The following is a 27,754-nucleotide window of genomic DNA, read 5'->3' as shown; positions in this document are numbered from 1 at the left end:
TTCTAAGCATTTCGCCTGGAGGGGATGAGGAAGGGAGGGTCCACAGTGACTCCAGTTCAGCCTGAAATTTGTTGCGAAGCCCAAGACAAAAGGAAAATCCTTTAAACAGAGCTAGGCCAAGAAGACTTTCTGCCCAAGCCTGTTTAGAGAAGATCATGTTTATTAAAGTATAAGCAAAGAGAACAACCCCGTTTGCCAGCCATGCAGTGAGTGTGGCTCCTAGCAGTGGTGTCAGCCCTTGGCCAAGTCCCACTGCTGGTGCCACAGCCTATGGCCTCAACTTGGCCATGGTGGAGCGGAGCTGGAGCGTCCCCTCTGCCCATGAGCCTGGGTACTGGCACATCTTCTGCCACAGGTTCAGCTCCTCGCCCATGGAGTCCATCCAGTCCACAGCCTCCCCCTTGCTCATGCCTGGGAGAAAGGGTAGATGTGGGCAGGAGTTACTGCCAGAGCAGCCTCCTGCCCACAGTGAGGCAGCACCAAGAAAGGTTGCCTGTCCCCAGGGTTTGAGGGGACCCCAAGACTCCTCACCATTGCCCACCCCTAGTCGGACACCCCCGAGGAAGTCATTGCTGGACAGTGGCTCCCGGTCCCAGACTGTCAGCTCCAAGCAGATGTGCTGCAGGTCCTCAGGGTTGATGCCATTGTACACAAAGGTGTGGTTGTAATGAGGGTTCAGGGTCTTCTTCACCACTGGTGTCTTCCTCTTGGAGGCTTTGTTTTTGTGTGGCAGGAGGTAGCTGGGGGGAGCAGTAGGCAGCTGCCTTCTGGTCCTGAGGCACCTCAGTACCCCAGGACTTGGTCTGCAGCCCACCTTCCCTATCAAAGCCCAAGAAGAGCCACGATGGTCTGCAAGGGGCTGGGGCTCTGTCCCCAACTCCTGAAAAGCTGCTCAGTAGACTCCACGTGGTCACAGGAGGGGAGAAAGCAAGGAACAGAGCCTGCTCATCCCCAGCCATGCTGCCCAGTGGCTTGGTGATCTCTGGGAAGACAATTTGATGGCAGCTGGAGCCATGCCCTGTACAAAGCCTCCCACTGTGACCTCTCTGCTAGCAAAACCCTAAAAGTGTTTGCTACCAGGAATATCTTGTCTCCAGGCAAAGGTGGGCAGATGGTGACTTCCAGGGTACCAATGCAGGCAGCGTGGGGCAGCTACAGAGACCATCTCTCTCCCCCAGGCAGCTCTAGGATGCTGCCAGGAAGGACAATACATTCATTTCCCCCCCACCCAGGACCCACACTCACCCTTTGACAAAGCTGTCTGATGTCCCTCCAGGTTTGGCAGCTGTGAGGTTCTTGGCTTCTTTGATCCAGACCTGGAGCTCACCGCCTTCCCCTGCTTTGCCTGGGAAAAACCCAATATAGCAAAAATTCATCAACCTTAATTTCCAGCACCATTGGCTTCTACAAAAGCCCTGCTGAAGAGCCTGCATTGGAGAGACAAGTACAGATGCCCAACTAGTATCTCCTCCTGCCTTCTCCCATCCTGGCCTCATCTGCTGAGGCTGTGGTAGACAATTGCTCCACATAGGGCCCTGGTGATCCAGCCTGGTCCATCCCCAGGAAAGCACTGGGATAACTCAGCCAGGCTGAGGGCCAGCCAGGTCTGCCCCAACCCACCAGGTTGCAGGCTTTACAGAGAAGGCTGTAGTGGCACCACCCCAGAAATAAACCCAGACCCATCCCAGGCTACAGAGAGAACCTGCAGCTCCAACACTCACCCTTCCTGCCATTCCCAGCCCCAGGATGCTTGGAAGATGGGATGTACTTCATGGAGACAACCAGCTCCCCCTTGTACTGGAGGAGACCAGCAGCATCAGCCCCAATCTGCAAAGAGGCAAAAATCATCAAACACTGCCAGAAAGGCCAAAGCAGACACCATGATGGCCTGGTCTGCAGGCAGCACCTCCCAAAGGGCTTGGCCTCTCCTAGAGGTGGTTAAGCCAACACAATTGCCTGTAGAGCCTCCCCAGCATTACCAGGTCCAATTCAGACCAGTTCCTTTGGGATCCCTCTGGTTTCCTACTTAGACTCCACCACCTTCCATAGGAAATCCTATTTAGGGGTTTCCCTAAGCTGCTGGAGCCCCAGCAATGCCAAAAGCTGGAGCTCACAGTTCAAGCTAGTCAAGAGAACCAGACTCTCACATCCAGGAGCAGCATCTGCTGTTGCCATCAAGCTGCACAAAGGCCCTCTGCAGCCAGCAGAAGGATGGTCCAGACAATACCTCCCCATTTGTTTCCCTAAAGTTGGCTCCAATTCCTCCTGAATAGGACAGGGAGATGGGAAGAGCGTGCAAGCTCTTGGGGCAATCAGTTAAGCAGAAGGGAAATATCATTTGGCCCCATCTGCTCTGGGGTCTCAGTTTCTCCAAGATTTGCTCTGGGGAAAGCCATCTAGCAGATCTCAGCAGAGATCTCTGCACCCCTTTCCCAGAGAGGGTCACCCCTTGGGACAGGAACAGTCAATGGAGACTGCTGTGGGCAACAGGGATGGAGTGACCGGGCCAGCACCTTGCCATGCAGTGGCAGGAACTCCTCCAGGTGGCTCTCGAAGTTCCTGGTATCCAGTGGGACCTCCACCTCCCCCAGGAATGTGTTTCGGCCAAAGCGATCGTAGTGCCAGACCGAGAACTGCAGCGTCCTTGCAAGCAGGAGGGGTTTGCTGATCTCGTACTAGGAAAGAGACAGGAAAACCACCAGTGAGCAGGCACTGCCAGGCTTGGGGTACACCATCAGCCCCAGCTCTCCAGCAGGAGAGGAGACAGGTTAGAGGAAAAACGGACACACACAGGAGACTGTTTGTCTTCCTCTCCAAGCCTACTGTGACTTATAGCCCAGAAGCCCATTTCTCCAGTCAAGTGGTACTCAGAGCTTGTGCAGAGCCAGGACCAGGACTCAAAGCATCTGGCCACCTCATGAAAGCAAAGCTCTGCCAGCCCACCAAGCCTCAGGTGGTCAGTGGGAGACCTCATCAGACCTGGAGCTGTGGGAGCTAGAAACCTAACCCCAATTTCCACTTCCTCTTGCCCAGAGTGCTTGGCCTCAGTGATGTGCTGCTGGGCTCAGGGATGGAGCCAGCCCTTCCCACCACCCTGTGTTAGCCACTGGGCTGTGCCAAGTGCTTCTGCACCAGGGCCCAGAACTCCCTTATCTCTGCCTCTGACCTCCCACCACAGTAACCTGCCAGCAATCGCCTGGAAGCCTTCATCCCAGGAAAGCAGTGTCCAGGGTTAAGTAGAAGGCCCCTGGCTCTGGGGAGTGCCACAGGAGCCAGGACACATTCACATCTGCAGCTGTGCCTCCACCCCACCACGGCACCCGGTGCTTGACACCACAGCCACCACCAGAGCAGTGACCCAGTCTGGGGGTGGGGTTTTTTTTCCAGCTTTCAGGGTGTGGTGTCTGGACATGGGTCCTCTGCAGAGCCCCCACCTCAGGATTTGGAGCCCCAGCCCATCCCCACTCACCTTCAGCAGCTCGTTGTAGAGGGGGTTGATGGTGTTCCGTTTGATGCTTGTCTTGCGCTTGCCTTGCCGGGACTTGTCGGGCAGGAGGTAGGTCTTCACGTACCTGAAGGGAGGAACAGGCAGCATTTCACCATGCTCTCCCCACAACTAACCCCAAGAATAACCCCAGACCTCCTGCCTTGCCCAGAGAACACTTTTGGGCCCCCCACAACCCAGTAGTGGTGCGAGCAGCCACCATCACCCCCAGCTCTCACGGGTTGGAGCGCTTCTTGCCCTCGTCCCCATAGGCCAGCTGGCGACATTCCTTCACGTGTATGAACAAGGTCTGGGTCTTCTGCTCGTAGCTCAAGGAGAAGGAGATCCCCCCAGTGACCACAACGTTGCCAAAGTCACCGGCCTCGCTGTAAATGCTGACCATGCTCCCCAGAGTGCTCTGGAAGACACAGCAAGGTTGAGCCAGGGCAGCATCAGTGGTGGGTTCCTCCTCACCTCCAGCAAGGCTGCCCCCCCAACCTCCTCCACACAGCCCTGCTCTCACTCCCCTCCATGGCTGGGGATGGACACACGGTGCCTCCCACCCACACACAGGTTCCCTGAAGAGAGCTGGGTCTCAGTTTATCAATTCCCACCAAAGGGAGGAAGCCCCCAGGCTCCCAGTTCTTGCCCTCAGAGCCAAGGTGCTGTCCCACCCTGCCTCCCACCCACCCCATCTCTCAGCACTGCCTTTCTCCATCATTTCTTCCTGCAGAGCACGGCCACAGGGACTCACCGAGGAGGTGCCACTGCGCATGCTGCCCCGGGCCACCCTCTGCCGATGGATCTCCACCAAGTTATCAATGTCCTCCTCCTCCTCCTCCTGCCAGGAGAGAGACAAGTCACCTGTGCGGGGAGCAGCAGGACACAGCTGGCCAGGCAACCACTCCTCCACCTGGCAGCTGGCTCCAATGACAGCCGTGGGTCTCACCAGCTCCATGTTGAGGCCAGGGACTGACTTGCTCCTGTCCCCCAAGGAGCCACCTTCCCCTACAAAGTCCTCTGGGCGCAGGTCAATCACTGACTTGGTGTAGTCTGCACGAGAGATGGGAGCATGGTGTAGGATGAGCAGAGCCTGTCTGCTGCCTCACTGCAAGGGGCTGCCCCAGCTTCTCCTTTCCCCACCAAACCCCAGGGAGAAGAGGCCACAAACCACCAGCCCTCTTGGCACCCAAACTCCCCCTGCACCCCACACAGCTCCCACCTGCAGGCCTTGCCACCCGCCGAGGATTCTTCTTGAATATTGTTTCATGCTCACTGACCAAGGCGATGCCATGGGCCCCTGTGGTGGCATCCTGGGGAAGAAGGGTCCCTTCAGGACAGGGCAGACACCCCACAGGTCTCTCAGCTCTGCACCTCAGGACAGGGCTGAACCAATGGAGCAGTGGCACACACCTGTCCATCAGAGAAGGTATTTTTGGAGTGGAGGGGGAGGGTGAGGCTGGAGGCAGCGGGTCCCACTGTCACAGCAATCTGCTTTGCATCTTTGAGAGGGGCAGCTCTCTCCAGGGAGTTACTCCTGCAGAGGACACAGAAAGGTCTGTCCCAGGCCAAGAACACAGCTGTCTGGGAAGAGCTTGTCTCCTCACAAGCACCTTGTGAGTGAGGAGCACCTCAGCCTACCCAGGGCCAGGTCTCAGTCCAGCCAGAGGACCCAGCTCAGCCTCACTGAGCCAAGAAGTTGAACAGAGAAAACACTGCAAAACTCTCCCTCTGCCTGGCCATGCATGACCTGCCCAAGGCTCCAGCCAGGAAGCCCCTCACCTGCCCATCACACCACCAGGACTAGATCTGCAGCCATCCAGGCTCATGTTTTCCATGGACTCAGTGTCACTTTTGCCATCCCGAGGGTCTGAAGCATCTGGGAACAAACTGCATACAAACAAAACCACAGGTATACCCTGTTTGGCAAGGAGGCTGCTCTGAGAGTGATACTCTGCATCACCAGCGATCCAAACAGGGTGGCAGCACCCCTCCCATCCCTGCAGAAAATGAGGGCTGGTGCCCAGCCTGGGGAAGATGGCAGGGATCCTCACCTGGCCTCCTCCCGGGGTGCCGGGGGGCTCTGCTGCTGGCCTGCAGGGGACCTTTTGGGCTCGCAGAGCTGGGCTTTCTGGAGAAGGGTTTGTCCCACAGTCTCTCTTTTGCTGGCTAGGAGAGAAGCATCAGGAGGACCATGGCTCCACACCCACTGCCTGCAGCAGGAGCTGCTCCCAGCCAGCTCCACGTGAGGCAGGAGCACACCAGGGGAAGCCAGGACATCCCGGAGGGCCAGGCTGTGGGAGAAGGCATTGGTGTGGCAGCCCTACCTGCTGTCCTGTGCCGCAGGGACAGCCGCACCATGTCACTGCCCAGCCGGTTGGCGAAGCGGTTCACCCTCTGGTCATAGAACCAGTCACCCGTCGTCTTCTTCAGCTCACTGCAGGGCAGGGGGGCAATGGAGGGGAGTCAGGGGCAGTGGGGGGCTGCTCCCTGTGCCCCAGTGCCACGGCGAGCACAGATACACCACGGTGTATTCATCAGAGATGATGCAGCCACATCCCCAACCAACACGGGAGCAAAAAGGGATTTGCAGGACAGGAGAGGCTGAGAAGGAGGAAACATGAGATGCTTGAGGCTGCATGAGGGCCATGGGGGGGATGCTGAAATCAGGTAAGGGAGGAAAAGGAGCAGGAGAGGCATGAATGAGACCCAAGAGTGGGGTACGACCCAGTTCTCCATCACCCAACCCACGGGTGCCCATCCTGGGAGCTGACAGCAGAGACAGCCGCCCTGTGCTGGAGAAATCCATCTGGGCTAGGAGAGCTTGGCCGTGGGGCTTCAAGCTGGGGTGACTGGAAGGAGGAAGGGGATAGGAGGAACACGTTGAAGGTCCCTGCCACTTGCCCCTGGGTACTCACGCCTCCTTGGTGCAGACTTTGCAGCGCCAGGAGCTGCTAGAGCTGTAGCAGCGGCAGTCCCGGCACACCAAGTGGTTGCAGCCCCTGCAGGTGTTGCCCTTGGGACTGACGCGGCCCAGGCTCTGCTGACAGCGGGCACAGGTCCGCTCGCTGTACCGCTGGCTGCCCCGCTTGGCTCCCTTGCGACGGATCTCCAGCAGCTCGTTCTTCAGCCGCCTGCTCGGGGCCCAACAGCAGTCAGAACCAACCCAGGACCCCACCTCCTGCACCCACACCACTTCCGACCCCTTCTAGAGCAAAGCGGCAACACCAGCATCCAGCCCGGCCAAGTCCTAACCTGATCCTCCTCTCTTCTGCTTTGCGGAGCTCCTCGTCGCGCTGCAGGACCTGCAGGATCAGCTCCCTCTCCGCCTCCGACAGGAAGGACAGGTCCACGGCCTCCGACATCGCTCCACCCGTCACCGCTCGCCCTGGCCAGCGGGCAGCCGCACGGATCCGTGCTAGGAGCGAGTCAGTCCCGTCCCGGACTCGCCCCCCGCACTAGCCCGGCGCTGCCCGGGACCCCCTGCCTGCACCTCGCGGCAGGACCGGCTTCCTCCCCCCGCCCGGATCCCCGTTGCCCGAGACGCCGTCGGGCCGGTGCCGCCGCCCCGGGGGCCCGCACCCCGCCCTTCCCGCGGCCCTGCTCGGGGCACGGCGCGGCTGCAGGCTGGGCTCTCGGCCGCCTGCCAGCCCCGGTGACCTCAGCCGGCTCCGTGGGACCGGGGCTGACGCCCAGCGCCCCCGGTGAGGAAGGAGCTGCCCGGGGCTGCTGCACCCGCAGACGCACTCCGGGCTCGGGGACCTGCTGCTCCCCCGGCTCAGCAGCCCGGAGCGGAGCCGCGGTCAGAGCCCCGGCGGGAGCCGGAGACAGAGCAGGATCCGGCCCGAGGCGGGGCGGGAGCCGACAGCCGGACCCCGGGACCCGTGGTAACTCCGGTTCCGGAGTGCCCGGGAAAAGCCCCGCTCCCGGAGCGCCCGTTCGGGTGGCTGCAACCCCCTCGCTCCCCTCCCGGGGCGGCGGCACCGGCACCGTCCAGCCGGGGCACGGACAGCGTCTGGAAGCGGCAGCTGCCGAGCGCGCCCGGAGGAACCGTCCTGTCCCCGCAGCCGCAACGCGTCCCGGTATGACCGGGGGTGCGGCCCCGGGCTCCTCTGACGGGGGGATTCAGGGCTGCCGAGGGGGTGGGGTCCGTAGCCACTGGGGCAGGGACGCGCCGGCAGCCTCCTCCCCCCACGCTCTCCCTCCCGCAGCGGGACCCCCACCCTCCCCGGCTCCTCCGCCCCTCCCGGGGCCACCCGGTACCTGCCGCGGCTCCGCCGGCGCCTCCCGGCAGCAGCGGGGGTGGGGGGGGGCGGTGCCGCCTCCTTAAAGGGGCCGTACCCGGAGCACCTGCGGCACCGACGGGGCGGCCCGAGCGGGAGGCGGTGCCCGCCCTCTCCGGCGTCACAGACTGGTTTGAGTTTGAAGGAACCTGCAAGATCATCTCGTTTCACCCTCCGCATGGACAGGGACACCGCCGGAGCAGGCTGCTCCAAGCCCCACCCAAGCTGTCCTTGAACACTTTTAGTGATGGGGGCAACCATGGCTTCTCTGGGCAACCTGTGCCAGCGTCTCACCACTCTCACAGTACGGAATTTCTTCCTAATGTCTAACCTAAATCTACCCTCTTCCAGCTTGAAACCGTTCCCCCTTGTCCCATCACTCCATGCCCTTGTAAAAAGTCCACCAGCTTTCCTGTAGCCTCTTCAGGTAGTGGAAAGTGCTCTAAGGTCTCCCTGCAGCCTTCTCCAGGCTGAATAACCCCAACTCCCTCAGCCTGTCTTCATATCAGAGGTGCTCCAGCCCTCAGATCATCTCTGTGGCTTCCTCTGGACTCACCCCAACATCTCCCTGTCCTTCCTCTGTTAAGAAGTCCAAAACCGGACACTGCTCCAGCTGGGGTCAGCACCCAGGCTGCACAGGACAACAGCCCCATCTCCCGGGAGCATCTGTGCCTGGAGCTCCTGCCTCTGCCCAGGGATGGTTCCCCACCTCTGGAGCTGCGGTCCTGGTCCCACGGGCTGCTCTCTCCCTGCAGGGCAGGGCAGAGCCCAGCTCGATGCCTGGGGCTGGGTGCCCTGCCCTGATTCCATGGCTGTTCAACAGCAACCTTCTCTGGGAAGGCAGCTCCTCCCCAAGAGCACACACACACACAGCCAGCAAAACTCAACAGCCACCTGCACTGCTTTGGTGTCCACCTGGGGTCCCTGGGGTGCCCAGCAGGGTGGTGGGTGGCAGGCCAAGACCAGAGCAACACGGCCAGGGTGTCCTCCAGCCCTGCCCAAGACAGGGGATGGCCTCACCACAAGGCTCCAGCCTCTGCCCTTGGTGGGCAGAGATATGGCCCCATTAGGGCTTCCCAAGCTCTGCCCACAGGAGCACAAGAAAAGGGAGAAATAAATGTGAGCAGATGTGGCAGGATGAGACGTGGGGCTCACATGTGTGGGGAGGTGCCTTCTCCCCACACAGGAGGGCAGAGCTGGGAGAAGCCCTGAAACAAAAACAAGGATGTGCCTCTGCCCATACTTCTGGTTGCACCCCAGGGCTCATTGGGACAAGGAGAGACAGAAGTTCCCAGCCCTGTGGGAGAAGGGGACACCACGGGGTGGTGGAAGCTGCCTCCCTGGGCAAAGTTCTTTCTGCAACACACACAATGTTCAGGCAGGAGGGCCCTTGGGATGGAGAGCAGGGAACACAGGAAGAGACTTTGCTCCCCAAGCCCCTCCATCCACAGCCTGGGGACCCAGCATGCCCAAGCAGGACCCCCACACTTGCCCCAGTGTTTGTGGTTTAAATGGACACCAACCAGAGAAGTAGGAAACACTTATTTCTGTAAAAAGGTGAGAAGAAACCGAGAGGAACATGTAGCAGACAAACCTTTCTTGGGGCACAGTGCTTCGAAGTCAAACAGGTGTTCTTCCAAGGGGCACAAACAGTGCTCCAATCTGGCTGCCTTTAGACTTGGGTAGCCTTGTTTGGTGCTTCTGCTCCAGACACAGTTCACCACCACCACCTCCTCCTCTGGCTGCTCAAGAGCGAGCTGAGCATTCAGAAGCTCCCCTTTTATTGGCTCCCCAATCCTGCTCATGCACAGCTGAGCCAAACCCTAATTGGGCACAGGTGGGCTTAACCCAAGCTCACGCCTCCCACCTCGTAATTAGCAACACCTGATTGCCTCATTTCACTACATGGACACGCCTGTTTCCAGTACAATAAAAAAGCACCCTGGTGCATGGGAGCACAAAGCCTGCCTTGGAGTCACTGAGCCCAGCAGGGATGAGGGTTATCTGCTCCTGGCTCTCTCTCTTTTATGGGACAGAGAGTGCTGGTGTGTTTCCAAGATCTGAGCAGCAACAGGCAGAACCAAGCCAGAACTCTGAGAGCTCCAGTTCCAGCTCCATCCTGAGCAGCTCCTGGAGGGACATCCTGTGGGAGAGCATCCCTGGATGCCCTGGGCATGGGGAGGCACCCCTGGGCAGTGCTGCCACCTGGAAACAAGAGGACATAAAGCAGGCTTCCAGCAGGAATCAGTAGCATTTCTTGGCCACCAGTGCTCCAAAGCCAGCTGGGAGCCCATGGCCACCTAGGCATGAGAGCTGAGAGCCGCAGACAGCTAGGAAGGCAGTGCTGGCCGGCACTCGAGGTCCAACACGAGGTGATGCACATGGGGTGCATAGGACTTCACCACCTCGATGTGCAGGATGCTGGTGTGCCAGGGCTGCCCGTGCAGCTCTGCCAGCAGCCCCTGGATCCGTGTTGCTGTGGCTTCAGCCCACCTCTGCCACTCGGGTCTGATCCTGGCTCTCAGCATCTCCTTCCCACCATTCTCCGTTGGGTGCTGCACCTCTCCATCAGAGCCAGCTCCCTCTGGAGACCCCTGCTCAGCTGAGGACTGCACAGAGAGACTCTCCACGTTGTGGTGGATGTGGAGAACGCCACCTGTACTCTTCTTCAGGACACGGCAGGCCACGGGCCAGCCCTCCTCTGAGCTGGGAAGCAGCCCCAGGTTCACCCTGTCTGCTACATCTCGCAGCTCCAGCTGGAAGGAGAGGGGACATGAGGGGGGGGAACATCCTGTGGGGCTGGGGGCTCCATGGCTGGCAGCACAGCTCACCTGATGGCTGTCCCCGTGGTGGATGTGGCAGCGATCCTGCACACCATTCAGCACCAGGTTCCTCTGCAGAGCCTCCACGGCGTGGCTGTTCCACTCACAGGCGTGGGCAAAAGCAGCTGCCCCGTGAACCAGGAAAGGCAACGTGAAATATCCAATGCCTGGGGGCAGGAGAGATGGCAGCAGTGAAGGGCAGGGTCCCAGCACCATCACTGGGGGCTGTGCTCCTCCCCAGGGGCAAGGCACGATGTCAACTGCCACCCCAGTGTTCTGAATCTGCTTGGCTCGGGGGTTGGAACAAACCCAGATGCTGGGAAAATTGAAAATTCATCCCTCCCTCCTCTGCAAAAGCAAAATCTGTCTTGAAATATGTTCACAGAGGAGATTATTTCAGCTTCAGTCTGGCCATTAGCTTGAGACCTGCCCAGCTCTGCTTCCACTCTGTGCAGGGCTCCCCAGTCTACCATTTATTTTAATTAATTAATCCAGAGCAGTTTTGAGAGCCACATCGTTTCTGTGGGGCACTAACTGGAAGCATCAACTTCCCTAAGAACTTCTCCAGACACACAAATGCCTGCTGTGATCTCCCCAGCCATCTCACAGCACAGGAGGGCACCAGCTTGTCATGAAAGCACCCCAGGACAATCTCAGGACAGCTATGGGAACTCTTTGGGAACCGTATCAAGGGCAAACCTCTTCCTCAGACCCAAATTATTCCCCTGATCAGCATGAGGTACAGAGAGAGCACTGCTCTGCAGAGCCTGGGAATGAGGCCATCCTGAGTGTCCAAAGGCAAAAAGGACACAGGAGGGACAGCAGTGCCAGGTTACCTGGAGGGTTCACAGATGGGGCAGGAGCTCTAAGCCTGGGTATTTTTCCAGCCTAAGATGGAAATAGCATTTCATATCTACTTGGATGCCATTACTACCTGCATCACTGCCCTCTGCCTGCCTGCCTCCTCAAGCCTGCCCTGCCAAACCCCTCCACCATCCCTGTTACCTGCATAGAGATCCACCAGGACCTCCCCAGAGCAGGGCAGTGAGGCCACTCGCAGCTTTTCTGTGATGTTGCCAGGTGAGAACATGCACTTGGTCACATCGAATGTGTACCTGGGAGATGACACCAGCCAGGTAAGCACAGCCCCTTCCCTGCACCACTCACATCCCGCCCTACATCTCCTGCCTACCTGATCCCATTGTCCACATGCTCCACCCAGCCATCCTGTCCCAGCAGCAGGGTGACACTGGGGGACCTCATCCCATCTGGCAACACCCGTCCTCTCCTGGCCAGGCGCTGGGCACCCAAAGCTGAGGCAATGGTCTCCCAGAGCACCGGACCTGAAACGGGAGTTTCGGAAAAAGCTCTGCAGGCAGGATTGGAGCTGCACCTCCAGACCCTGCTCTCCCTTACCCAACTTCTCCCACGGTGCAGCCCTGAAGCTGTCCTCACTCAGCAGCACCAGGTCCCCGTGTCTCTGCCAGCCTCGGGGCACATCACACTCCAGCTCCTCTGTCCAGCTCTCCCCCAGCAGCCCCCGCAGCTCATCCCGCAGCTTCTGGGCCGGCGCCCGCCGCCGAGATGCCCTGGAGGGGACAGGGTCCTGCGGGAGGGATGTGGCACGTGGGGCCACCACCCCATAGAGCAGGGCTGAGGGACGGTGGTCTTGCCCCAACCTCGATCTGAACCAGCCCACAGGGCACCTCCATGGGCAGCTGCAGCTGCTCAAGCTTCTCCTCCAGCACGGGCAGGGCCACACGGCCGCCGGGCATCTCCTGCAGCCGATAGCGCCCGTCCAGGAGCTGCTCCTCTTCCAAACGCTCCCTGCAGGGACAAGGCACAGTCAGATAGACCCCCCTCCAACCCCACAGACCCCCCCCCTGCAGGGAAAATCCCCCTCTGCCCTGCCTGCACCCAGCAGAGCAGCCGCAGGGCTCCCACCCCCCCTCCCAGGCTCACCTGAGGCGCTGGGCAAACTGTGGCTCCGTGGCCAGAGCAGGGATGGAGTGGTCCCTGACCTTCATCCTGCCAAGACCTGAGGTTTAGGAGAAGAGGAAATGTATGGAAGCTGCGCCAGGGGAGGTCTAGGGTAGATGTTAGGAAATAATTTTTTCACTGAGAGGGTTGTCAGGCATTGGAATATGCTGCCCGGGGCAGTGGTGGAGTCACCACCTCTGGGGAAATTTGAAAGGTGTTTGGACCTGGTTCTTAAGGACAGGGATTATGGTGTTGGTCAAATGTTGGACTGGATGATCTTGGAGATCTCTTTCAACCTAAAGATGCTGTGATATGGAGGGACATCACCGACTGGCAGGGATGTGGGCAGTGTCAGGATGGCAAGGGACAGGGGGGTTCCTGGCATCGCCATGAGGGGGGCACCCCAGGGCAGGGGTCTGGATGCTCTGGAGCTGCCATGGGGTATCCCAGGGGGGTGAGGGGATGCGGTGGAGGGTGGGACAGGGGATCTGGGTGTGGGGATGTCCCAGGGAAGGGGTACACTGGGGCGGGAAATGGGGAGCTCCAAGGCACGGGGAGCTCCAAGGCATGGGGAGCTCCAAGGCACGGGGAGCTCCAAGGCATGGGGTGCCTGGCGATGGGGTTCCTCAAGGGATGGGGTGCCCGGGGTGTGAGGGTGCCGAGGAGTGGGGCTTCTAGGGACTGGGGTGGGGGGGGGTCCCAGGGGACGGAGTGACCCAGGGATGGGGGAGCCCCAGGGGACGGAGTGACCCGTGATGGGATCAGGAGGAGGGGGGGGGGTGCCCCGGGAGCGCAGTTCCCGGCGGATCAGGGTTGGCAGGTTCGGGGCAGGGGGCCTGAGGGGATGGGGTGCCCATGGAAGGAGGCACCGGGGGCTTCCCCCCAGGCGGCTGAGGCCTCGGGGCTTCCCCCCAGGCGGCTCTCCCGGGAAGGGCTCCCCAAGGACCCAGCACCCCCACCCCGCTCCTACCCAACGCGGCGCGCAGGCGGCGGCGGCGCGGCCCCGTGTTTCCCGCCGGAGCGTTTTCCTCGTCCGGCATCTTTGTTCCGGGCGGAAGCGGAAAGCGTGGGGGGACAGCGTGCGGCGACGGACCGGAAGAGGCGGTGGGGTCCGGAAGCGGCGGCGAGGCCCGGCCGGCGGGATGGCGGGGCTGTCGGTGCGGGACCCCGCCGTGGACCGGTCCCTGCGCTCCGTCTTTGGTGATTACGGCGGGGTTGGGGCAGGGGGGTGGATAGGGGGGCGGGCGGGTGGGTGGGTCTGCGGGTCGAGCATTCCCCCTCCCCGCCGTTGGGGGCCGTGGGTCCGCAGCCCCGGGGCTCCGCGCTGACCGGCGGCCGCCGCCTCTGTCCCGCAGTGGGGAACATCCCGTACGAAGCCACAGAGGAGCAGCTGAAGGACATTTTCTCGGAGGTCGGGCCCGTGGTCAGCTTTAGGTGAGAATGGTTCCCCCGGGGCAGCGCGGGGGGGTCTGGGCCGAACCCCGGGAGGTTTTGCGGGCCGGGCCGTGCGGAGCTCCCGGGCAGGAGCAAAGCAGCGCGGGGTAATGTGGCTCCTGGCGGAGGGGGTTCTGGGGTGGTGGGAGCTGTGCTCAGGGTGCAGGCACTGGAGATGTGGAGTGTAATGGACGAGATGGGTGCGAGCACAGCTCCCTGGGCAGAGTCCCCAGGTCCTGATCAGGCTCTGTCCTGTCCAGGGGTTCTGCAGGGCTGTTTTTTTTTGTGTGACAGCTCTCAATTAGAGGTCTGGGTGCTTTAGGAGCAGCCACTCTAGTCCTGTGCCCCCCAGAGCTGCCTTTGTGGGGTCCTGGTAAGCACAGCGTTTGTGCTGGGGTCTTTCTGGACACGGGAGCTCTAAAAACACCTGGATCCAGAAGGCCTTTTGGCTCTGGCTTGGGGCCAACTGTTGCAAACCTTGATGTGCCTCTGCCTGCCCCTGCTCCTCAGCACTCCTGCTGGGTGTACCCCAAAGTCCCCCCCTGAGCCCTGGGGAGCTGTGGCCCCCACAGAGCGCTCGGTGCCCTCCCTGCCCTCAGCAGTGGTGCTTTCTCTCCTCCTGGTGCAGGCTGGTGTATGACAGGGAGACAGGAAAACCAAAGGGCTATGGCTTCTGCGAGTACCAAGACCAGGAGACAGCCCTGAGTGCCATGAGGAACCTGAATGGGAGAGAGTTCAGTGGGAGGGCCCTGCGAGTCGACAACGCGGCCAGCGAGAAGAACAAGGAGGAGCTGAAGAGTGAGTCTGGAGCTTTGGGGTGGAGAAGGCACTGGTGTCGTGCTGGGACAGAGCTCCTCAGCCTCACAAGATGTGGCTTCTTCTGCAAAGCTGAGGAGAACCTCACAGGGCTCACCTGCTCCAAGCAGTGTTGTGTTTGTAATCTTGCAGAAGGATGCACGGGCTCGGCCCTGTGTTTTCTCACCCCGGGTGTTCTCCCTGGTTTTGCTCCCACCCTTTTCCCTGGGTGCTGGGGTGTGGTGCTTCTCTTCTGGTCACCTCATTAAACACAGTTTGCTTTGCTGTACGAGGTCACAAACTCTGTTGCAGGCTTGGGCACAGGGGCACCCATCATAGAGTCACCCTATGGGGACCCTGTCAATCCTGAAGATGCCCCCGAGTCCATCAGCAGGGCAGTAGCCAGCCTGCCCCCCGAGCAGATGTTTGAGCTGATGAAGCAGATGAAGGTGAGTGAAGGAGGGGGCTCTGCTCCCTGCACAGCTTCCACCACTGCCCGTGCCCTCACAGCCCTTTGCTAGAGCTCTGACCTCTGACCTCTGTCTGTCTTCTCAGTTGTGTGTCCAGAACAGCCCCCAGGAAGCCAGGAACATGCTGCTGCAGAACCCCCAGCTGGCTTATGCCCTGCTGCAGGCCCAGGTGGTCATGAGGATCGTCGACCCAGAGATTGCCTTGGTTTGTCCCTTCCTGGCCTCGTCCAGCTCAGTAGAATATCAGGGAATATCCTGTTCTGGAGGGGGAGCTGATAAAGGACTCTTTTCTCCTTCTGTCCCTAGAAAATCCTGCATCGTCAGACCAGTGTCCCTCCTCTGATCCCAGGAAACCAGCAGCCAGTGCCAGGACCAGGGCCTGGGCCAGGGCCCAACGCCCAGCTGAACCCACAGAATACCCCCTCATCCCAACCACAGACCATAGTAAGACCCTACACAGCAGATGTTCTGTGCACGGGAGAGATGGGCACTGCCAGCTCCATCTCCCCCAGCTGGGGCACGTGTGAGGGTGTGGGGGCTGCCCTGAGCTCTGCTTTCTCTCCCTGTAGGGTGGGATGCACGTGAATGGAGCCCCTCCCCTGATGCAGCCACCCATGCAGGGGGGGGTGCCAGCCCCTGGACAGATGGCAGCCCCCGTGCAGGGCCCTGGACCTGGCCCCATGGCTCCAGGAGGTGAGTGCTTGGGGCTTGCCTGAACCCTGGGCACATGGGGGCTGCTGACAGCCCCCCTTACACCTTCCCCATGACCCCTGGCACCACACGTTGTCCCAGTGCCAGTGACACGGCTGTGGCTGGTGCCAGTGTCACCTCGCCTCATCCCCACGGGGAACCAGCATCACAACAGCAAATCTCTGGGTGCTGCAGAGGGGTGGCAGGGGTTTGGGGCTGAAGGAGTCTGGCTGCAGGGGTGAGGGGACAGCCAGGGAGGGATCTGATCTCTCTGCCTGTTCCCTCTCAGGTGGGATGCAGCCCCAGGTTGGGATGCCGGGCGGAGGGCCCGTCCCCTTGGAGCGTGGACAAGGTAAAGCAGACATGGATCATGCTGTGTGTCCCTTGAGCCTCACTCCAACAGGGACCCAGGCCACGGGTGCTGCACCAAGCCCCTGCCAGCTCCCTGCAGCCTTGTCCCTGGATCCGGGGCAGCTCTGGCAGCTCTCAGCTGTTCCCAGGTTTTTTGGCTTAGGCGTAAGGCTGTGGTAGCAGCTCTCCTGCTCCCCGGGGCCCAGCCCACCCAACAGTTTGCTCCCACCGTGTTGTGCAGAGGTGCCCTGGAGCCAGGAGAGCTGCCCCTGGAGCCAGGAGAGCTGCCCCTGGAGCCAGGAGAGCTGCCCCTGAGCCAGGAGAGCTGCCCCTGAGCCAGGAGAGCTGCCCCTGAGCCAGGAGAGCTGCCCCTGAGCCAGGAGAGCTGCGGGTCCCCGCGGAGCCCCACCGAGCGGGTCGTGCCTGTGTTTTCTCTTTCTCTCTCTCTGAGCCTGTCTGTGCCTGCGCTTGTGCGGCCGGGCAGGCAGAGCTTGCTCTTCTCTCATCCCTGTCCTGCTCCTTCGCTGCCTGAACGCTGGGGGCTTGTGCTGCCCGCGTCCCCTGCGCTGTGCCCAGCAGAGGGAGCTGGCCCTTCGCTTTTGCTTGCGGCAGTGAGTGCGAGGCTTGGCAGGGGATTTCCCGGCGAGCGATGGCTTGGCTTCCCTCCGCAGGCACGGTCTGTACGGCCCGGCTGAGCCACCTTCCTTTCGGTTCGCACCTTGCATGGCCCCGATCAGCCGTGCCAGGGTTAGCCGTGCCCCGACCCCCCTCCTTGTACCCCCCAGGCACAAAGCGAGCAGGCAGATGACACCCCTGCCACCTGGTACTGCAGGCCTTGTTTCAGGAAGGTGGCTGTGACCTGTTCTGAGATCCTCTGGTCTGAGGGGCAGCTGACTCCCATTTAATTTTTGGGGTGGGCAGCCGGGTCATTCTTGGCACCTGGAAGGTTTTGAAGAGGAGAGAGAAGCTGGCACTGGGGAGTGCCACGGGCAGCGGCAGGCAGGAGCAGAAGCAGAGACTGGCACACAGTGTCACCCCACAGAATGCTGATTCTCTCAGCAGGACATCCTCCTGCCCTGCATGTTCACACGCCGAGCTGTTTGTCACCCCTCTGGTGACAAAGGTGGCGTTACCAGAAGGGGTTGGTTGATCAAAGCCAGATCTGCAGCATGCGGCACCTTCTCTGTTAGGTTTTCCAGGGGACTTTGGGGGAGCAGAGATGATCCAGGCAGCAACGTCCCTGAGGCTGGGTGCATGTGTGCATACACTATTTACGTGTCTGCTCTTCTCCCTCTTTTCCTGCTGCTTGCCCAGGGAACCTGCAGCTCTCGCCCGTGGGACCTGCCAGGCCTGCGTCTATCGAACGCGTTCAAGGTATCCCAGCACCCGCCAGCTCCCTCCTCCCATGGAGCTCGTTGTGGAGTGTGCAGAGAGCAGCTTTCACCCTGCTGCACTCAGGGTCCTCTGGGAACTCATCTGTCACTCTGTGTAGCCTGGCAGGGTTAGGAGGAGGCAGGGTTTCCTCCAGAGGAAAGAAAGAATAAGTTAGTGCTACGCCCAGAGCCACCGGTGACAAAGAAGAGGTCTTTTGCATAGGATCCAGCCCCCATCTGACACCTCAATACCAGGAACTTTCCAGGTCTTGCTTTGTTCCTGACCCTGTGTGGGCAGGGTGTTGATGCCAGTGCTTGCAGTGACCACCCTAGGAGGCACCCACATTTGGTTTGGCCACCTGGTGCTGTGGTAGATCCAGAGAGGGAAAGAGAGGGGTGAAGCCAGCAGCCAGGGAAGGTGCTTGGGGTGTGAGGGGCTGCCCCCTTGGTGGTCAGCACAGACCACCATCCTGCATGCTGAGGAGGGGTGAGGCTGCCCTGCACCCCAGCCCCAGAGCCTCAGGGGAGAGTCTCAGCACAGCACTGGTCATGCAGATCCTCACAAGCTCTTGTGTGTCTCCCTGGCAGTGCCCATGCCAGACCCGAGGGCCCCTATGCAGCGTGGACCTCTACCTGCTAGTGGCCCGCCGCCCCGAGGCCTTTTGGGAGATGCCCCGAATGACCCTCGTGGAGGGACCCTGCTCTCAGTCACTGGAGAAGTGGAACCCAGGTGAGGGGAGAGGGAAGGAGAGGGTGCCCAAGGGTGACCTCTCACTGAGGACAGGGATGGCACCAGCCTTCCGGGAGTCACTGCTGCCTGGTTGGGGTCTGTGAGCTGCTGACTGTGGGGGCCAGCCCGTTTCCCTGGGGACGGGGCATCCCCGGGGTGATGGCAGCAGCCCTGTGGCATGGGCCCCACAGCACCCATCCCTGTGCCAGCCTCACCCTCCTGCCCTGCAGCTGCCTTTAGGGGCGATCCCAGCGCTCTGCCCAGACCGTGCCAAGCCAGCGTCTGATTCACACTCTCTCGCTTTTTCTCCTCCTCCTGCTTTGCTCTCCTCGTCTCTCTGCGTCAGAGGTTACCTTGGGCCGCCCCACCAGGGAGCCCCTATGCACCATATGCCTGGTCATGACAGCCGTGGCCCCCCCCATGAGATGAGGGGGGGACCCATGGGAGAACCCCGACCACTGATGGGAGAGCCGCGGGGGCCCTTGATGGATGCTCGAGGTGAGAGAGGGGGCATGAATTAATGGGTGGCTTAAAGCACACAGACCAGAAGTCAGAGTGGAGCCCGCTGCCCCGACGTCAGATGTAGGAAGGGGGTTTCAGCAGTGAAACAACTGACCCCAGGGCAAGGAGGGACAGTTCCACAGGGCAAGGACTTTCTCCAGGCATGTCCCCTCAGCCCCCAGCCCTGCACCTTCCAGGCATTTGCTAGCCCCCAGGCAAAGGAGGCAGCGGGCTCGCTCCCAAAGCCCCCTCCCTGCAGTGCTGCTCCCTTCAGCAGCTTACCTTGTCTTTCCTCTGCAGTCGGAAGAGATCCCCGAGGGCTGGAGCCACGAGGATTGGAGCCACGAGGGCTGGAGCCCCGGGTCTTGGAAGCGCGAGCCCTGGAGGCGCGGGCCCTGGAGGCGCGGGTCCTGGAGCCACGGGTGCTGGAAGCCAGGGCCATGGAGGCCAGGGTCATGGAGCCCCGGGGCCTGGAGCCTCGAGGGCCTGGTCCCGCCCCACGTGGCCCCATGCCTGGTGGGATTCAGGGTCCTGGGCCACTTAGCATGGGAGCCAGTGGCCCGCAGGGGCCCCGCCAGGTACAAACAATGTCTGCTTGGCTGGTTGGGAACTGACAGTGTCTGGTAGGGTGTTGGGGGTGTCTTGTAGGGTGGTAGGGGTGTGATCATTTCCTTCAGCAGCTGGAGAGGGGAGGTTGTCCCTCGGCAGTGCTTCTGGGAAGCACAAGGCTCAGGGCAGTGGCTCTCTGAGGGGTTTGGCTCATTCACCTCATCTCACCAGGCACTGCCCATCTCCTGGGGACAGCACATGGCATGGGCCTCTCACTGCCTCTTCCTGATGTGCAGGAAAGTGTGCAGGAGCTGAAGGGAGATGAGAACATGGGGGAAACACACAGTGGCCTGGCTCTCTTCATGCTCGGGCATCTTCAGGCTGGCTGTGGGAATATCCATCTGATCATCTGCTTTACATTCCTGTAGTTGTACAGCTGAGTCCAGAGAACCCTTGGTCCTTACCTCCCCTCTCTCATGCCCACAGGTTCCTAACATGGCAGGGGCAGGCATGCAGGCAGGAGGCATTCCTGGGGCAGGGGTCCAAGGAGCTGGTCAGCCTGGAGGCTTTAGCCCTGGACAGAGCCAAGTCACCCCTCAGGATCACGAGAAGGTGAGAAGACAAAGTGGAAAAGGATGAGACACCAGGAGCAGCACTTCCTCTGTGCCTTCCTTACCCACAGCCCCTTCCTGGCTCCAGTGACACACGGCTGCTCTGTCAGGGCATGTCTCTGAGTCCCCTCTCTCCCCACAGGCAGCCCTGATAATGCAGGTCCTGCAGCTGACAGCAGACCAGATCGCCATGCTGCCCCCGGACCAGCGCCAGAGCATCCTGATTCTGAAGGAACAGATCCAGAAGTCCACTGGGGCACCCTGACAGGTGACATCCTTGCCCAGCCCGGGCCTGCTTCTCTTCAGTAAGTGGGGGGAGCTGCTCAGGATGGGGCTTATGCTTCTCCCTCCCTTCTCACAGGCACGTGGCAGAGGTGCTGTCCCTCCCTGGACAGAGGTGACGCTCCATGGCAGCCGCTTCCCGATGCGGTTTGAGCTGATGCTGTGTTTTTGGGAGAGAGATTTCCTCTCCCTGTTACGTTTTTCTCTCCTCTTCACTTTTTTTTTTTTTTTTCTGTGTGTATATTTTATGATGCTTGAAATAAAGCAGGAGGCTTTGGGTAAAGCCATGTCTCCGCTACCTTTTTTGGTCTCTTGTGGAGGCCAGAGCAGGACAGTCAGGTTCCTGCTTGGCTCCAGGCTGGCCCCACCCGTTTGCCTTCCTCCCATCTCCCCAGCACCAGGTCAAGAACTACTCCTGGGGTTTCTTACATTTCGTGCTGCTCATAGCTGCTCACAAGGGTGCAGGGGAAGGGCTCTTTTTTCCATCCCTGCCAGCCAGGTGGGAAGGGCTGCGTATCCAATTGCTGTATCACTTACCACATGAACCTACTCCCCGAGGGTGGGTTTTCCCTTCTTCCCTGCACGTGCTTGAGCAGAATTTTTTGCCTTTGAGCCGTGCTCGGGGTCAGTCTGTGCGCTGGTGTGTGCCTGGCAGGGGGTGCACTGACTGCAGGGGGTGGCAGTGAGCCCTGGCAGTGCCTCACCCTGCGCTCAGGAGAGTGGCTGTGAATCAGCTCTTTTATTGCTGCCCTGCACCCGCACTGACTTGAGTTGCCATAGAAGCTTTTATTGCAAAGGGAAGACTGTCTGATGCAAAAGACACTTTAATCCCAGAGAGACAGGTTTGGCCCCCAGGGCCTGCTCAGTGTGCCCCTCTCCCATCCATCCCCATCCTGTCGTTCTGCCCAGCCTGCTGGGCACTCCCGCTGCTTCCTGCTGCTCCAGCAGCATCATTGCAGCACCTCCCTCTGCTTCCTCAGTGGGCCATGAGGAGCTGCAGTCCTGCTTTCCCCTGTGGCGACCCCTTGTAGATTGGGTCAAGAAGGCAGCAGTCGCTGACCCTGGAGTTTCTCATGGAGAAGGACGTCTTGCCATGCCATGCCTGGCTTTGGTGCAGATGCTTATCCCTGGCCATGCTCTGGCACAGGTGAGGTGAGACGAGACTGGCAGTGTCCCCAGCTCGCTGGAGTCCCAGCCCAGCTGCCACTTAGAAGTTCTCCTTGTTGAAGTAGAATTTGACTTTCCTGGGATCCAGGCTGGAGTACTGCTGGCAAGATCTCTGCAGGCTCTTTGCCAAGGCTGCTGGCCCACAGAGGAACACACCGACCACTGACCTGCACACAGCACAGGGACATCAGCACAGGGCGGGTGGCTCAGGGAAAACTGATTCAAGATTTTTTTGGGGGGGTTCCCTGCAACCTGCAGGTGATGAGCACCCCTCTCCCAAAGCCAGTGCTGCTCAGTCTGGTGCTGGGTGCCAGGGAGGAGAAGGTGCCTCCCAGCTCTAGCACACCAAACCCCTGCCCAGCTCTCACCTGGGGTGAGCTGCAGCCACCGCCGCAAACTCGCTGTTCCACATGGGCCTCCCGAAGATGGTTTTGTGCCTGAGGCCTGTGACTGTGTCTGTAGCAGTGTCAAAGTGGAGTGCCACGTTGTTGACCTGGGCAGAGCAGGGATGGTGAGGACTTGTTACCCGTGAGCCCACCTCAAGCCCCTCACCACGGAGGAGCAGCTGTTGCTGATGCTCACCAAACACCACTCCTGGACTCTGCCTGCAAGCTGTTGATGTGCTTGCTCTGCCACTCCTGTGAGCATTGCCCACCCTGTTTCCCCCTTTGCAGACACATCTGCCTGTGATCAACTCACAATGCTGGTGTCCCAGCCGGTGAGGAAGAGCCTGTAGGTGAGGAAGTCTGCCTTGCCTGACTCAGCCATCTTCTGCTCCAGGGAAGCAAGCAGGTCATTGAACCAGGCAAAGGCTCCAGTGTCCCGGCAGAGCCAGTAGAAGTAGATCTGGGATGCAGGAGGAGAGGCATTGTTCAAGATGAAGCAGAGCAGGATTGTGGAAGGATACAATGTCAAGGACTGGGAAGGCCAGCACAAAGAAACCTACGACTGATCCCATGGAACACCCCATACCTTCTTGGTCTTGAGGGTCTGGTCAGCCTGCTGGAACTTGTACCAGATGGACTTCAGGATGGAGGCAAAGGGGGTGACTCCAATGCCTGCTCCCACCAGCATGGCCACCTCGTACTGGAACACGTCTTCACTGGCTGTGCCAAAGGGGCCATCCACCTTGATCCTGGCCAAGGGAAGGCCTGGGTGAGAGGTACAACCTTTCCAAATCCCTGGAAAGTCCATTCCGGTGCTCCCCAACCTACCTGGGCATCTCTGGCTTCTGCTGCTGGAAGGTGTCAATGAGACTCTCTGTCCAGTCCCCAGCTGCCCGGATGTGGATGGAGAAGAAGTCCTCCTCGGGTGCCGAGGTGAGGGTGAAGGGGTGCCACTCCAGCAGGGAGATGGTGGGGCAGTTGACAAAGATGTACTGCCCCACCTCCATGCTGAAGCCCCTCTTGTTCATCTGCAGCTCCAGCACGCGGGAAGGGTGCATGACCACCTGGGGGGCAGGGATGGGGCTCAGTGCCCAGCCTGGCTCTTGTCCCTGGGCAAGGACCTTTGACAGCAGCTGCCCAAAGGTCCCCTCCCACAGCCACCCTGGTGAGGAGCTGCAGCACTGGTGGCTGCGAGGGAGGGACGTGGCAGTAGGCACAGGCTCCTGCACCACCCACCTTGGTGACAACCACCTTCTGCCATGAACGCCAGACCCGGAGGATCCGCTCAAAGATGTAGAGGAGGATGGGGGCCAGGACCCACTTCCAGGACTGCAGGGATGGAGGAGAGCAAAGGGACAAACTAGGGCAGGAGCATACTAAAGGCAAGAGAAAGGTTTCTGCCCCCTGCAGCTGTCCCACCATGGCCCTACCTCAGCAGGGATGCTCCCGAACTCGGGGTCTTTGCAGCAGTCATGGCTGCAGTTCTGGTCCCTATGGGTGAGGTTGAGGGCACAGCGATGGGGATGCACCTCTGCCATGCTCTTCTCTGTCTGCCCACGCACCAGCCCGCTGTGAGGAGGAGAGAGATGAGTCTGGGGCTTGGAATCTGCTCCCCAGCCAGGGCTAAGCCGTGCCACCTGTCCTGGGGGGCACAAGGCGGGCAGGGAGGTCCACAGCCCTGCTGGACCCTCCCCAGGTGCAGGCGGGGCTGCCCCAGTGGGGTTTGTGGGGCTGCTCTGTAGCAGAATGTGTAGAGGAATGGCCTGAGCGTGTGTACACAGCCCCATGTTTGAGGCACTCAGGTGTTAATTCCGAGGTGGGAGGCGTGAGCTTGTGTTAGGCCCACCTGTGTTAAGCCTCTGCCCCCACCCAATTAGCACCTGAGTGCCTCAAACATGGGGCTGTGTACACATGCTCAGGCCATTCCTCTAAACATTCTGCTACACTGCTCTAGTGGGGTTTGTGGGGCTGTCCCAGTGGGGTTTGCATCCCTGCTCCTCTCTGGTCTGCCCATGGGGAGTGGTGAGGAGCCTTACGCGATGCCATGGAAGAGAAGGCCGGCAAAATAGATGATGAAGAGGTGGTGTGTGTACCAGAAGACCTCAAAGTAGTTCCTACGGATGAACTCGGTGGAGGACGTGACCATGAGGATCAGTGCCAGCGTGATGATCACCCCCGTCAGCCCGGGGATGGTGGTGAAGGTCACGTACTCGACGGTCTGGAGGGGTGGCAGGATGGGTCAGGGAGGCAGGGGACAGAGGGTGGCGAGGGGGGGGGTGGCTGCCAGGGCTGACACTCACAGTGTGGTTGGAATGGATGGGGTTCAGCCACTTGTTGTCTTGCAGGTGCATCTTGGAGAGGACAGCAGGGAGGCTGCGGTCAGTGGCTTGTTGGCTCTGGTTGTAGCGCTCCAGGTTGAAGAGGTGGGCAATGGTGTGCACAGCTGGGCAGGGGACAGGCAGTCACCCATTTGCCCGCCTCCCAGTCCCCACATCATGCCCCAGCCCAGATGACGTGGGCCATACCTGTGAGCAGGGCCAGGGCGTAGGCTACCAGCTTGTGGAAGGTGAGGTTGTGGTCCAGCTGCTTCCGCAGCGTCCGCCGGCAGCACTGTGGGGAGAGGCGGTGGTGTCGCAGTGGGATGGGGACAGAAGTGGGGAAAGGGATGACAGGGATGGGGATGTCTGCCCTGTCTGTGCCACTGTGGGGCACTCACCGAGCAGGTCCCACGGAGGAAGGAGAGGAGGTTGCGGCAGACAGGCAGCAGGATCAGCATACTGTTGAAGTTGAGGCACTTGGCTGATGCTCGTGCCCATGCTAGGGCAGGCTGGGGAGAAGGGAAAGGGTGAGGGCTGCTGGCTGCTGCAGGGGGTTATGTGTGTCTACAGCTCTGCTGCCTAGCATGGTGATGTGCAGGGACTGGGATGTGATGGGGCCAAGGGACACTGAGCTGGAGTGGAGCAATTCCAAGCTGGGGAGTGTAAGGGAGTGATTGTAGAATCATAGAATTATAGAATCATTAAAGTTGGAAAAGACCTCTAAGACCATTGAGTTCAACTGTCAATACAACACCACCAGCCAGCTAAACCATGCCCTCGAGTGCTATGTCCCCATGTTTTTTTAACACCTCCAGATATGGTGACTCCACCACTTCCCTGGATAACCTTTTCCTGACTGACTCAGTAAAGAAATTTTTCCTAATATCCAATCTGAACCTCTCCTTGAGACCATTTCCTCTTGTCCTATCATCAATTACTTGAGAGAAGAGAGTGACCCCCTGACTTCAGTACAGCCTCCTTTCAGGCCATTGTGGAGAATGAAAAGGTCTCCCCTCAGCCTGCTCTTCTCTAGGCTAAACAATCCCAATTCTCTCAGCCACTCCTCCTAAGGCTTGAGCTCCAGACCCTTCACCACCTTCATTGCTCTGCTCTGGACACACTCCAATGTCTTTCTTGTAGTGAGGGGCCACGGGGCTGGTCTGAGGGGTGGGAGGGAGCAACGCCAGGCTGGGGTGATGCTGGGTTGGGGCAGGACAAGGACCAAGATAGGGACCAGCATGGAGGAACACCAGACTGCAGACTGGGAAGAAGAGATGTCAGGCTAGAAGAGGACAGGGCAAGGAATGGGCATGGGGTCCTGCAGCCCTCACCCCACTCCAGGGGGGCTCTGAGGGTCACGTGTGCTGGGGCAAACCTTACCCCAAGGATGGCTCTGGTGTAGAAGTATTGCTCGTCCCGGTCGAAGAACAGAAAATAGTAAGTGAAGAGGAAGATGTTGATGCCCAGCCAGGCTGCCTGTGGGGGAAAGCCACAGCCTCATGAGAGACCCCAGCCCAGGACCCCCTTCACCCACAGAACTTGGGTGTGGGTGCAGCTGGAAGGCACTACTACAGCACAACCCCTCCTGATTCCTCATCCATGGCATGCATGGGGCTGAGACAGAGGGGCAAAGGTGGGGAGGGCGGTGGGAGTCTTGCAAAATAACTGACTTGTCACTCACGTCCCTGTACATCATCCACACACACACGAGGAAGGACAAAAGGCAAGTCTAGCAGGAGGACAGATCCGGAGGGTGGTTGGGGCTCCCCTGGGGAAGTCTCGAGGACAAGGAAATGTTGCAGGGCACTGGCTCACCCAGCCCCACCGTGCTGCTGTCCCCTGCCTGATCCTGCTGCTCCCCACAATGGCCTCTCTCACAGCCATTGTATTTTTGCAGAGCTCCCCAAACCACTCTGCCTTGCCCTTGGCTTTTTTTTTTTTTTTTTGTTTGCTCATTTTTAAAAGTAATTAAAAAAAATTAAAATAACAAGGTTTTCTGAAAAAAACAGATTTTTGCAAGCATTTGCAGCTCCTCACACATCACCAGGCATCGGGTAAGCCCCGTTATACCAGTGATGCCACAGCACTGAGCTGGCAGATGGTCCCTGTGGTGCAGGCTCCTCACCCCAGCTCAGGCTCTCATGGAGCCTCCAGCTCCCATGTGGAGACATGAGGGACCTGGAAGGCTCCTGGCCAAACCATCCAGGCAAAGCAGTGGCATTTTTAAGTTTTGTAGCAGGACTCAACTTTCCTGGGAGTTGCATGTTGGTTGAGCAGAGGGGATGCTTGGTCCTCTGGATAGGCAGCCCCCACAAGCTGCCAGGAGCCATGTAACCCCCATCACCCTCTGCATCACCCCTGCCCCTCCCGGCAGAGCACCCCCAGCCCCACACTCTTACCAGTACAGCGGCCGAGAACCAGTGGTTGACCAGCCAGTTGCCCATGGTCCAATGTCCCGGTTCTGTCCAGCTGCTGTCTGCTGCTGTCTGTCTGTCTGCTGCTGCCTGCTGCTGTCTGACCACCGTTTTATGGAGAAGGCAGGCGGCGCAGCAGCCCCGGCCTGGGGAACGGCACCCTGGGGACTTTCCCCCGAGAAGCCTTTCAGGAAATGCCGGGAGGTTTCAAAGGCCACCTTCCAGGAAACCGGGGTGGGCTGGCCCATCCGCCAGCCCTGAAACCAGTCCCGTTGAGGGCTCATCCCTGAGGGGTCCCCTACGGCCCCACAGTTGGGTGCTGCGGGGCATTGGGCTGCTCCTCCTCTGTTGTTGTTTTTTTTTTGTTTTTTTTTGCAATGTTTGGGGGCAAAAAGGTTGGTTTTATTCTTTAAGGTAGGAATTAATTTCCTGGGGGGGGGAAGTCAGAGATGTACCATTCCCGGGCTGCCATGGCCAGCTTTCACTGCAAGACACCAAAGGAGGAGAAGCAGCCTGGGGTCACAGCACCACACAGATGCAGGGTCCAGGGAACCACTCCAGGGTGGGTGAATTAAGACCAAGTGGCAGCAGTGCTGAATCTCCATGGGCATCCCAGGGGTACTGAGGACCCCCAGCCTGGCACCCAGCACTCTCCAAACTGAGCTGACCTCAAAAATGGGCACTGGGGGCGGGAGGGAGTCACACTCCTGTATTGGGGCTGGGATGTCTGGGTCCCAGCAGCATCCCCACTGCCCTGCCAGCTGCCCCTCCTGCCTGCCTTCCACTGCAGGGTCCTGAGCCCCGCAGTGCCTGATGGTCCTGCTGGGAATAGAACAGCAGCCAGGGCCGGGGCCTCCAGCCTGGAGGAACAGGTTGGGCAGGATGGCTCCTTGCTGGTTTGCCGGGTTGCTCCTGGCCTGCAGCCACATCCTTGCTGATGGAGGCACAGGATGAGGCCGGCCCTCATCCTGCCATGCTCCTTCATCTCCCCAACTCCCTGCAGGAGCTCCCCCCCATCCTCACTTCCCACCGTCACAACCCCATCCAGGTGCCCACTGCTGCGTGGGCTACGTGGGCAGTGGGTGTGCACACCCGTGCCAGCCCCAGAGGGACG

At 59.9% G+C, this 27,754-nt stretch overlaps 4 protein-coding genes across 9 annotated transcripts; 1 reads left to right on the top strand and 3 right to left on the bottom strand.

The window, feature by feature from the left end:
* Window positions 1-142: 142 nt before the first annotated feature.
* Window positions 143-7,858, bottom strand: SYTL4 (synaptotagmin like 4). Its single transcript, XM_071757634.1, has 17 exons — window positions 7,748-7,858; window positions 6,740-6,872; window positions 6,403-6,618; window positions 5,812-5,921; window positions 5,539-5,653; window positions 5,267-5,374; window positions 4,898-5,021; window positions 4,707-4,797; window positions 4,434-4,537; window positions 4,239-4,325; window positions 3,724-3,902; window positions 3,470-3,572; window positions 2,514-2,675; window positions 1,722-1,827; window positions 1,246-1,345; window positions 532-740; window positions 143-411 (listed from the first exon to the last, which is right to left on the bottom strand). Exons 2-17 carry the CDS (start codon window positions 6,847-6,849, stop codon window positions 269-271), a joined length of 2,067 nt encoding a protein of 688 aa, XP_071613735.1. The 5' UTR covers window positions 6,850-6,872; window positions 7,748-7,858; the 3' UTR covers window positions 143-268.
* Window positions 7,859-9,294: 1,436 nt separating this feature from the next.
* Window positions 9,295-13,686, bottom strand: TRMT12 (tRNA methyltransferase 12 homolog). The gene is made up of 8 exons (XM_071757433.1): window positions 13,540-13,686; window positions 12,552-12,627; window positions 12,269-12,416; window positions 12,006-12,195; window positions 11,782-11,932; window positions 11,595-11,704; window positions 10,599-10,756; window positions 9,295-10,523 (listed from the first exon to the last, which is right to left on the bottom strand). The coding sequence occupies exons 1-8, from the start codon at window positions 13,607-13,609 to the stop codon at window positions 10,098-10,100; spliced, it is 1,329 nt and encodes a 442-aa protein (XP_071613534.1). The 5' UTR covers window positions 13,610-13,686; the 3' UTR covers window positions 9,295-10,097.
* Window positions 13,620-20,638, top strand: CSTF2 (cleavage stimulation factor subunit 2). 5 transcript variants are annotated; one of them, XM_071757424.1, is made up of 15 exons: window positions 13,620-13,769; window positions 13,925-14,003; window positions 14,632-14,801; window positions 15,111-15,247; window positions 15,354-15,473; window positions 15,575-15,712; window positions 15,838-15,961; window positions 16,248-16,310; window positions 17,624-17,683; window positions 18,271-18,412; window positions 18,759-18,910; window positions 19,214-19,491; window positions 19,949-20,074; window positions 20,216-20,341; window positions 20,435-20,638. In XM_071757424.1, the coding sequence occupies exons 1-14, from the start codon at window positions 13,712-13,714 to the stop codon at window positions 20,336-20,338; spliced, it is 1,770 nt and encodes a 589-aa protein (XP_071613525.1). In that variant the 5' UTR covers window positions 13,620-13,711; the 3' UTR covers window positions 20,339-20,341; window positions 20,435-20,638. The 5 variants fall into 5 exon arrangements, with proteins under 5 accessions (XP_071613525.1, XP_071613528.1, XP_071613527.1 ...); XM_071757427.1 differs by lacking the exon at window positions 16,248-16,310; XM_071757426.1 differs by lacking the exon at window positions 17,624-17,683.
* A 483-nt stretch (window positions 20,639-21,121) lies between these two features.
* On the bottom strand, window positions 21,122-27,680 carry NOX1 (NADPH oxidase 1). Of its 2 annotated transcripts, XM_071757430.1 has the most exons (13): window positions 26,626-27,680; window positions 25,607-25,702; window positions 24,625-24,735; window positions 24,434-24,518; window positions 24,209-24,351; window positions 23,945-24,126; window positions 23,339-23,477; window positions 23,145-23,237; window positions 22,737-22,972; window positions 22,495-22,657; window positions 22,222-22,368; window positions 21,891-22,015; window positions 21,122-21,689 (listed from the first exon to the last, which is right to left on the bottom strand). In XM_071757430.1, the coding sequence occupies exons 1-13, from the start codon at window positions 26,668-26,670 to the stop codon at window positions 21,563-21,565; spliced, it is 1,692 nt and encodes a 563-aa protein (XP_071613531.1). In that variant the 5' UTR covers window positions 26,671-27,680; the 3' UTR covers window positions 21,122-21,562. The 2 variants fall into 2 exon arrangements, with proteins under 2 accessions (XP_071613531.1, XP_071613532.1); XM_071757431.1 differs by lacking the exon at window positions 25,607-25,702.
* Between the last annotated feature and the right edge of the window lie 74 nt (window positions 27,681-27,754).

The sequence above is a fragment of the Heliangelus exortis genome, chromosome 14 (assembly GCF_036169615.1).
Source record: "Heliangelus exortis chromosome 14, bHelExo1.hap1, whole genome shotgun sequence".
NCBI classification, from domain to species: Eukaryota; Metazoa; Chordata; class Aves; order Apodiformes; family Trochilidae; genus Heliangelus; species Heliangelus exortis.
Note: the sequence above shows the minus strand (reverse complement) of the source record. Positions and strands in the feature narration are given on the sequence as shown.

Coding starts and splice junctions, on each gene's coding strand:
- SYTL4 (XM_071757634.1), bottom strand. CDS start 6,849: ATGTCGGAGGCCGTGGACCTGTCCTTCCTGTCGGAGGCGGAGAGGGAG. Junction 6,619..6,739: donor GCAGAAGAGAGGAGGATCAG/GTTAGGACTTGG, acceptor GGCCCCGAGCAG/GCGGCTGAAGAACGAGCTGC. Junction 1,346..1,721: donor GGCTGGGAATGGCAGGAAGG/GTGAGTGTTGGA, acceptor GGTTTTTCCCAG/GCAAAGCAGGGGAAGGCGGT.
- TRMT12 (XM_071757433.1), bottom strand. CDS start 13,609: ATGCCGGACGAGGAAAACGCTCCGGCGGGAAACACGGGGCCGCGCCGC. Junction 11,933..12,005: donor TGCACCGTGGGAGAAGTTGG/GTAAGGGAGAGC, acceptor CTCCCGTTTCAG/GTCCGGTGCTCTGGGAGACC. Junction 10,524..10,598: donor ACCACGGGGACAGCCATCAG/GTGAGCTGTGCT, acceptor CTCTCCTTCCAG/CTGGAGCTGCGAGATGTAGC.
- CSTF2 (XM_071757424.1), top strand. CDS start 13,712: ATGGCGGGGCTGTCGGTGCGGGACCCCGCCGTGGACCGGTCCCTGCGC. Junction 13,770..13,924: donor GTCCCTGCGCTCCGTCTTTG/GTGATTACGGCG, acceptor TCTGTCCCGCAG/TGGGGAACATCCCGTACGAA. Junction 15,713..15,837: donor CATCCCAACCACAGACCATA/GTAAGACCCTAC, acceptor CTCTCCCTGTAG/GGTGGGATGCACGTGAATGG.
- NOX1 (XM_071757430.1), bottom strand. CDS start 26,670: ATGGGCAACTGGCTGGTCAACCACTGGTTCTCGGCCGCTGTACTG. Junction 24,352..24,433: donor CGCCCTGGCCCTGCTCACAG/GTATGGCCCACG, acceptor TCCCCTGCCCAG/CTGTGCACACCATTGCCCAC. Junction 23,478..23,944: donor CTTCTCTTCCATGGCATCGC/GTAAGGCTCCTC, acceptor TCCTCCTCACAG/CGGGCTGGTGCGTGGGCAGA.